Consider the following 8,511-nt stretch of genomic DNA (forward strand, 5'->3'; position numbering starts at 1 on the left):
CAGCTGTGTTTGAGGTTAGATAGGTGCTATCTGAGGACAGGAGGTCATGAATTTTGCCTCTAATAGTTAGAATTTTGTCATTAAAAAAGCTCATAAAATCATTACTGCTAAGGGCTAAAGGAATACAAGGCTCAATAGAGCTTTGACTCTCAGTCAGCCTGGCTACAGTGCTGAAAAGAAACCTGGGGNGGCTAAAGGAATACAAGGCTCAATAGAGCTTTGACTCTCAGTCAGCCTGGCTACAGTGCTGAAAAGAAACCTGGGGTTGTTCTTGTTTTCTTCTATTAATGCTGAGTAATAGTTTGCTCTGGCATTGCGGAGGCCCCTCTTATAAGTTTTGAGACTGTCTGTCCAGATTAGTGTAGAGTGATGTGTTGTTGATAACACTACTTTTGCATTACTTTCACCCAAATGACTCAAGAAGTACGACTAAGTGTTGTAAATGGAGAGTCATGTTTCATCACATGTATTCAAAGCACAGAAGCTCAAATCCAATGGTTTGCGATATTGTATAGCTAATAAAGGCTCTTCTCTTGAGCGCAGGTCTGGCCCATTTGTGCAATCATATACAGTGGTTAACAATTTTTATTCAAAGTGTGATGATATAGACCAATTAATCAGCCTAGACCTTTTCAATAAAAGCCTTGGACACAGAAAGGGTCAGGCAGAGGATCAAAGTCTGATCAATTATGAGATAGGGACTAATATTTGTAGGCCTATCATATGAAACACAAAAAAATAAATGCAGAGGTTACCACAACCAAAATGGATTGGCGTGCAAGTAAGGTTCTATGATGAACACAAATGAAACGACAGAATTGGAAGAGCCACCGGTGTGCCGTTCAGCTACAGCAGCACCAGAGAGAGAACTATATATAAGAATGGGATGGTGCATTAGTGTTGCTTCACCGTTGAAGGGGTTGTGAATGGAAAAACATACAGCATGCTAACCCACATTCAATGGCACCACCCAGATGTGCCGATCACCAGGACAAGGAAAAACACACTGGAGCCCAACTCCTTATCCCTGCTGCTTTCAGGCAGCCTTTAGATGTAACATTGTACATTTTGCAGGTATATGAATGTATACACATTGAGTGTACTACCAGATGTTGCGATTACCGGCATCCATCTATATCATAACCTATAATGACATGATAAAGACACAAAAACCAAACTTTTTTTTTTATTCAAAAATGAACGAAAAGATGAAATCAATAAACAGTTGATTCCAAGTAGTAACGTGTTAAGTGACATTTTTAATGTAATAATATTACCTGAAATACCTGAAATCCTGTTAGTAGTGTGTTATATTACTTTGTTACTGCTAAAATGTAATATATTACTGTAACATATTACTTTTGTAGCAGTACTTTTGCAACGTGTTACTCACAACACTGACCGCAGGTGAAGATACCATTGTTGTAGCTCCCATACTAAATCATGCCACTATCTCCACTCCACGCTAGCTAGCAAGTTCTGCTGAGCATCCCACACAACAGTACTTACCAAAAACTTTCAGTTTCCTGCTTCCAGCTGCCACGTTATTTAGGTTTTTGTAAAAAAAAGAAATTGAGATAGTATCGTACACTTAACTCCTCATTTCAACCTTGTGAATCAGCTGATCTTTGTCCATTGTGGCGCTTTCCACGCAATTTTTCTCATAAAACGGGTAGGATGATATCCTACGAAAGATATATATATATATATATATATATATATATGTAGTGAGAACAGCCTGTTACACGCAAGCGTCAGGAATGAAATAGAAATTGGGTTTCCAACAAAAGCTAAGCTCAAAGCTGCATGCCGTATTGCGCTGCATCACTCACGGACAGTTAGAACATCCCACTAGTAAACAATGCAATCAAACAGATTTAGTCGCTGATGCTGCTCCCTTGCATCACATCCAGTCAGGATACAGTGTAATCAAAAATTATAGCAATTGATCATTAATATCAATTAGAATTTGCAGCCCTAAACACTACCCCTACTTCCTTCCTTCTTCCATGTACGCTCCATTACCATCCTTTCCTTGGAGTCTCCCTCTGTTACATATAGTCAAACACATAGTCTTGTACCCCCGCAACCTCTTATCTTTGCCCTCCAAACCTATGCTAGCTTCCCGTTACTTTTAGAGGAGAATAAAGAAATATAAATAAAGCGGTCTAGTGGCATCAGGGAAAGAGGGAGGGAGGGGTGGAATGAGAAAAGAGAAGGGCATTGAGGAAGGGGATTAGTTCCAAGCCAGTGCTGGTGAAAAGACTGGAAATAAGCCCCAGGAGACAGACTGTGGAGATGGCAGAGATGGCACATTGAGGGGAGGAGGAGAGAAGGAGGTTAAGAAGAATGTGGCATAGAAGGGGGAAGGTGTGGGATACCACCACAGGAATGTACTAGCTGTCTTTGGAATGATGTCCTTCTGTCTTTTACCTTCTTGCTGTGTCTCTAGCTTCAACCTCTTCCTTGTAAATATGTTTTTCTCTTTACAAACCTATATCTGCTTATTTTCCGTTCTCTGTTTCCTTGCCCCAGCGGATGATTTTTCCTCATTTTTCTCTTTGTTTTTAACTTTATTTTTCCTTCCCTTCAGCCATCTACTACTCTTATCACTCTGCCCATTTCTTTCCTGATTTTTCTCTCTTTTACCGTCTCTGGCTGTCTGATATAACTTTTATCACAATCCCTCCCCATCATCTGAAAGATAAAACACTTGTCCCCTTTTTCTCATAAATTGAAACGGGTAAAACAAATCATTGCAATCACACACTCTCACCTTTACAACATACATTTATAGGGAGACATCGATTGCATTTTCATCCCATAGGCCTGTTCTTAGCGTGAGTGAGAGGAGGAAATGATTATAGATCTCTCCTCTGGACCCCGGTTAAAATCGACAACCCAATACCTTATGTGTCTCATGCATACTCATTGTGGTTGGTTGGCACTCCTCATCCATTATCAAACCTATTCAATCAAAGCCAACATGCACAAGGTTTAAGTCTGCTGGTTGGAGTTTGGGAAGGGGGAAACAATTAACAGAGTATTTCCCAACTGATTAAATTCCCCTTTGATTTGTACTGGTTCAAAGAATCCATATATTTTTATGTTTAGAGAATGAGTCAAAATGTCATTGTGATCATGAATCTATTGCCTCATGTAGAAAAACTTCCTTTAGAGCTGCCAAGCAAGAGTTCTGAGCAGGTGGTAAATCCAGGATAACATATGTTCATACTATGGGAATTGGGGAAAATAAAATGTAGAACTCTAAAGTCAAAATACAGATGAGCTTGTTAAAATAAATATAGCATTTTAATTAATTTTGTTTGGAATGTAGTCACTCCACCCAGAACCATACCTGGAGTCATTGTTAGTGGATGCATGCAAGTTTGAATTTATATATTCCTTATTATTTTATTAGATGTGGGGCTTCGTTGGTGCTTATTATATTGCACTAATTGACATACAGCAAACATGGGGTAGGTGTTAATCCAGCATAGGAATACAGAATGGTTTCTAGAGCTCTGGGCAAAATGACATAATGCTGCCATGCGTAGTCTGCTGTTTGCTGCTGCGTGTACCTGAAGGGTACTTTAAGGTTATAAGATGCATACACAATTCACAGATAGTAAGAAAAACAGGGGTCAGTAGGAGCCCACAGCTCAAATTTGCTCGAAAGGTCCTCCAGTAAGTTGATCAACCCTTACCGTGATGCTGATGCAAAATGGATTAAGAGCATAGATCATGGGTGCAAACTAGGGATAGACAATATTGGAATGTTTTTGCAGAAATCCGATATGCCGATATTTGACAACTCATTTGGCAGATAACCAATACCGATATCAGTATACATAATTTAAGTGTTCATCAGGTCTCTTCTGTAGAGGAATTAACATCATATCATGCATGCACACTCTTATTGTGATGGCCCATCAGCAGATGGAGACACAAAATAGAATGTTTTTCGATGTATATGTAATATTTATTTATTGTGCAAAATAAGAAAAAGCATGTCGGCCGATTCATTTTAAAACCAATATCAGCAGACACTGATGACATGCCGATACTATTGTGCATCCCTAGTGCAAACCATTGCTTAATTAGTGTCATTGTCAAGGTATATTCAGAGAGTGTTTAACTCATGTCCTGATCTGAGTTAGGGCCCAGACACACCAAACCGACATCAAAGAACTAATGGCAACTGTTGCGTCGCCTCACACCATCTGTGTCTCAGCCAAAAAGTTGTGCTTGAACATACTGCTAAAGACTACAGCCGGCAGCCAACCAGCCCCTATATTCCGCACTTGTGTCAGAGGAAATAACTCCACACCAGTAGACAGCAGTAGTCTGAAATCCTCACCTAAAAAGGAAAACCTGAAGACCAGCAGGATGGATTCAAGATGTTAATAAGCCAGTTAGCACATTCAAAGCACAACCCAGTGTTTAAAGAACAAAATATTCACAATGCACCAGCAAACAATAACACAAAAAATTACATACTGTTTCTGGCAGAGTTTAATGACTTAAAAAATATAATCTTACATCACCTCTTAACCTTACCTCTTACCTAGCCTAACAAGTTTATTATAATCTCATGCCCACTAGCCTTTAGCTATTAGTTTACTTAATTTTTTTCTGTTTGTGTTCATGTGCACTGAGCTGAACTACCCAATCAGAGTGATTTCTCTTGCTCTGCCATCTCCAATCCCAATTCAACATGCTGAATCGCCCAAAAGAACAGGCGACAAGGGCCGACTTGTACCAAGGGTGCAGGACACGCGGCAGAAACTAGGGCGACAGACACACAACAGTGGCCCAACATTGACCAATGACCAACTGTCAGCATGGTGTATCAGGGCCCTTAGGAATAACCTATATCGTAGTCAAACATTCTGTGTAATTTCTCTGGAGGGATACTGTCATGCTTGATAAATGCAGGCACTGACAGATTGTGTTTACAGTAGCTACATTTGTCTGTCTAACATATTGAAGAAGCTACTACATTGTCATCGTAAACATCTGCCTGTTTTCTCCTCTATAGTTATGGCAGAGTCTATGCAACAGCAGACCCATATCACCATACGATTGGTCCTGCAGCCACATACAGTGTGGGCACTATGGTGAGTCTGTTCTCTATTTCATAGCTGCTGACTGTCTGAATATTGTGCCTGACTGTATGTGGGATCATGATGAACTGGGGCTGGTGCAATACTGTTGTCTTTAATAACATACTGTATGACATAGCACCCAGACACATGGATGTTTAACTTCACAAGAGACTCATTTTACACCAGAAAGAGTGTACTGAACTATTCATATCAACTGCTTAATTGACTGAATTACTATCTGTAAATGACTAACTTAAATAACATAATTTACTGACATGCTTTGTGAATAATCTTTTGGAAGATCTTCAACAAAAGAGTCTATTTTCCTCCACTTGGTGATCCCATGAGTTGTGTTTCCCGCTAAGAGACCCATTTTAATGTTTAATGTGAATCTTTGCCACTTCAGTAAATGAAAAAAGGACATTGCCTTATTCTCAAACTCCCTTTTCAATTTCATTGGCCAAAAGCTACTTGCTTGAAATCCAATCGAGACTGAGAATTCCCCCTGACAGAAAACAGTCTCCCCAAATTTTGAAAGGGGAGATAGTCGAATGGTTAATGTTTGTTTTTAGCTAGCTTTGCAGCTAACATCAAAGATGAAAAAAAATCTTTCTAAAGAAAGAAACAGAGCACCCCAGAAGATGGGGGAGAAAGTGAAAGTAGTATTTGTTTTCTTTCGTGGGTGTGGGTAGGGACTTCCTCCAAAGATTAATGACCATCTTGTAAATGTTTCGACGTGTCATGGGAGATTAAAGTAGTAGAGAAAGATAGACCACAAAAGAAAAGTAAGAGAAGGAGAGGGAGAATTAAAGTTCTTGGTAGCAAACTGGCTGCAGCCAGAGCTTCTACTTGGTGCAGCATCTTGTACAGATGAAAGGAGGGTTGATGCTGAGTGCTGACGTGCTTGTGGTGATGAAAATCGAAAGCCCTACCACCTCCCCCATATGTCCCCCAAACTCCTCCCTTCCTCCCCTAGTGCAGCTGCTAGCTAAAAGCCTTCATTAATTATGACATTGTTTTCCTCTTCATTTACTTAATTAAAACAGTGGCCTTTGTTTTCCTCTTTATTACTCTAGACTTCCTTCTCTTTTGTCTTCAAATTACTCCTCCCTTTTTCCCCATCCTCCCATATCCGAACCCCTCACTACTAATGTATGGTACTAATTTTCAATAATAAAAAAACAACACAATTAATCTTAAAAGTTTGACATGCCGCACATTCTGAACTAAAGTCCCAGACAAAACCTAATAAGCTGCTAACTTGTCAGATTTTGGTGATAATGATGGATTAACAAAGGTATAATTATAGGTTGGATAAGTGAGTTTTTGTACCAACAATTTCTGTAGATGAGTATTATTAGGTCCTAATGAATTTGTTCAACTTGCCTTGTGTGGCTCTTGTCTTAAGTTGTATTTTCTATGTAAAGATTACAAAGTGGTTCAGTTTTGATGAGCACTTCTTTCAGGTCTTCTGAAATTAAGGCCAAACTCATTTGTTGCCCCTTTTCCACCTACATGGAACCAGTTTCAATTGCACCTAATTTCGAACCGTTTGGAGCATTTTTGGATTTTTTTTTTTTTTTTTTTTTTTTTAATAAATAGCCTGAAAAGTTGGTTCCCAGCTGGAACCAAAAAATAGCAGTATAGCAAGTGCCAACTTTGACGACATCAGTGGGTGTGTCATATTCTACAGGTTGGAAAGACAGGATGGAGAAGGCAACAAAAAAAAAAAAAATGTTAGGTAATTAATTCCATCCACCATCTTGCCACTACAGTTACTTCAGTTGTGTGCAACGCCCTCTATCGAGGACTCATCCTTGATTGCAATGGTTCTGATCAAAACTGGTGGAAACACACAGCATTCTCACTCTGACTTCGTCACATATTGACATTTGGTCATGGAATTTACCACATTGACATATGACATGCAAGGTATCCTGGGTTCATTGGTTGTCGACATCCTGGGACGCCGTGTCAGCTTCAGCCTGTTACATGTGTTGTCTGTTTTTAAAATACATTTCAGTTTTCACAGGAAATGTACAGTTTGCATACAATTTGTCTCTTTCAAAATAAACGCACTATGTTGGTACAAAACTGCGAATTGACGTTTTCTTTCTTAAACAACAAACATAAGTGGTTATTCTTGGTCAACACATGCACCTGGTTGGGTTCAGAAAAAAAGAACAGGGTTTACGTTTACTATCTTACGTGAAGTGAACATTGCCTCCTCGGTGAAAGTCAGTGGCTTTTGGTCCCATCCACCACCCTGCCAACCATCCTACTCGGACCTCCGCCCCCTTAACTTGCATTGTCTTCCCGCCTTGTCGTGAAAAGATGACTTTTTTCATCGGAGTCTGATGCAGGAAGTCACTGACCAAGCGCCGGTATTTGACAACTTCAGAGTGAGACCAGGTTGAAACAAGGGCTGGTTTGCTGGAGTTTATATAACTTCGCTGTCTGTCTTTGCTGCGCTGCACACACTCAGCCCCGCAGCGCTGAGAAAGAGCAGACAAGCAGCGAGACGGCGACAATATTCAGACCAAATCAGGTGGTGCGGAGTACAGCCTCAGTGTTGAGCGGAGGTGTGTGGGGGTGTGGGCGTGTTTGTGCTTTAGAACATAACCACTGTGAAACAATCACAAAATAATGTTTTATTGATCTGATTCACCAGCTTTCTCGCTACCAGCCCTCCCTCTCTTCACTCACTCCACCACAGCTGCTCTCTCTCTCTCTCTCTTTTTCTCTCGTCTTCTTTAAAATGAGTCGGTTGCCCGACTCATCGTAATGTTATCAAACGAGGAGACTTTTTATTCATCGGATTAAAATGTGCTATATCGTGATATGTATCATTATCAGGATATGAAATGACCTATATCGTGATATGATATTTTGGTCATATCCGCCAGCCTACTGGAAAGCATCAAAGTTACAAGAACCTTGACAAAAAACAGTTCAAGAATCAGAGCTAATTTGGTGGAAAAGAGGAATGTGTGGAGTTTTGGCTGTATACAGGATGCAACATTCTGGACTAGGTCGGCCAACTCTTGTGGAAAATACTTAGACATCTGGTGGTCAGGACTGGGTTACCAAGTTTCTGAGTAGGTTTGGGTGTGATGCTACAGGTATACCATAAAACTCGGAATATAAGTCGCACTGGCATATAAGTTGCAGTCTACAGTCAGGTCCATAAATATTTGGACAATGATACAGTTGTTGTCATTTTGGCTCTGTACACCACCACAATGGGTTTTAAATGAAACAATGAATACCTGCTTAAAGTGCAGACTCTCAGCTTTCATTTAAGGCTTTTTTCAAAAATGTAGTATGAACCGTGTAGGAATTACAACCATTTCTTCACACAGTCCCCCAACTTTAAGGGCTCATAAGTATTTGGACAAACTAA

The 8,511-nt window shown here is 40.0% G+C and overlaps 1 protein-coding gene across 1 annotated transcript in view; it reads left to right on the plus strand.

Annotated features, from left to right (window-relative positions):
- LOC126399942 (RNA binding protein fox-1 homolog 3-like) overlaps positions 1 to 8,511 on the plus strand; it is a 414,850-nt gene that overhangs the window by 395,492 nt on the left and 10,847 nt on the right. Inside the window, exon 11 of the mRNA XM_050060302.1 lies at positions 5,042 to 5,120. Within this exon, the coding sequence (XP_049916259.1) occupies positions 5,042 to 5,120 (79 nt within the window). The remainder of the gene's footprint in view (positions 1 to 5,041; positions 5,121 to 8,511) is intronic.

Source organism: Epinephelus moara, chromosome 13 (assembly GCF_006386435.1).
Source record: "Epinephelus moara isolate mb chromosome 13, YSFRI_EMoa_1.0, whole genome shotgun sequence".
Classification (NCBI taxonomy): domain Eukaryota; kingdom Metazoa; phylum Chordata; class Actinopteri; order Perciformes; family Serranidae; genus Epinephelus; species Epinephelus moara.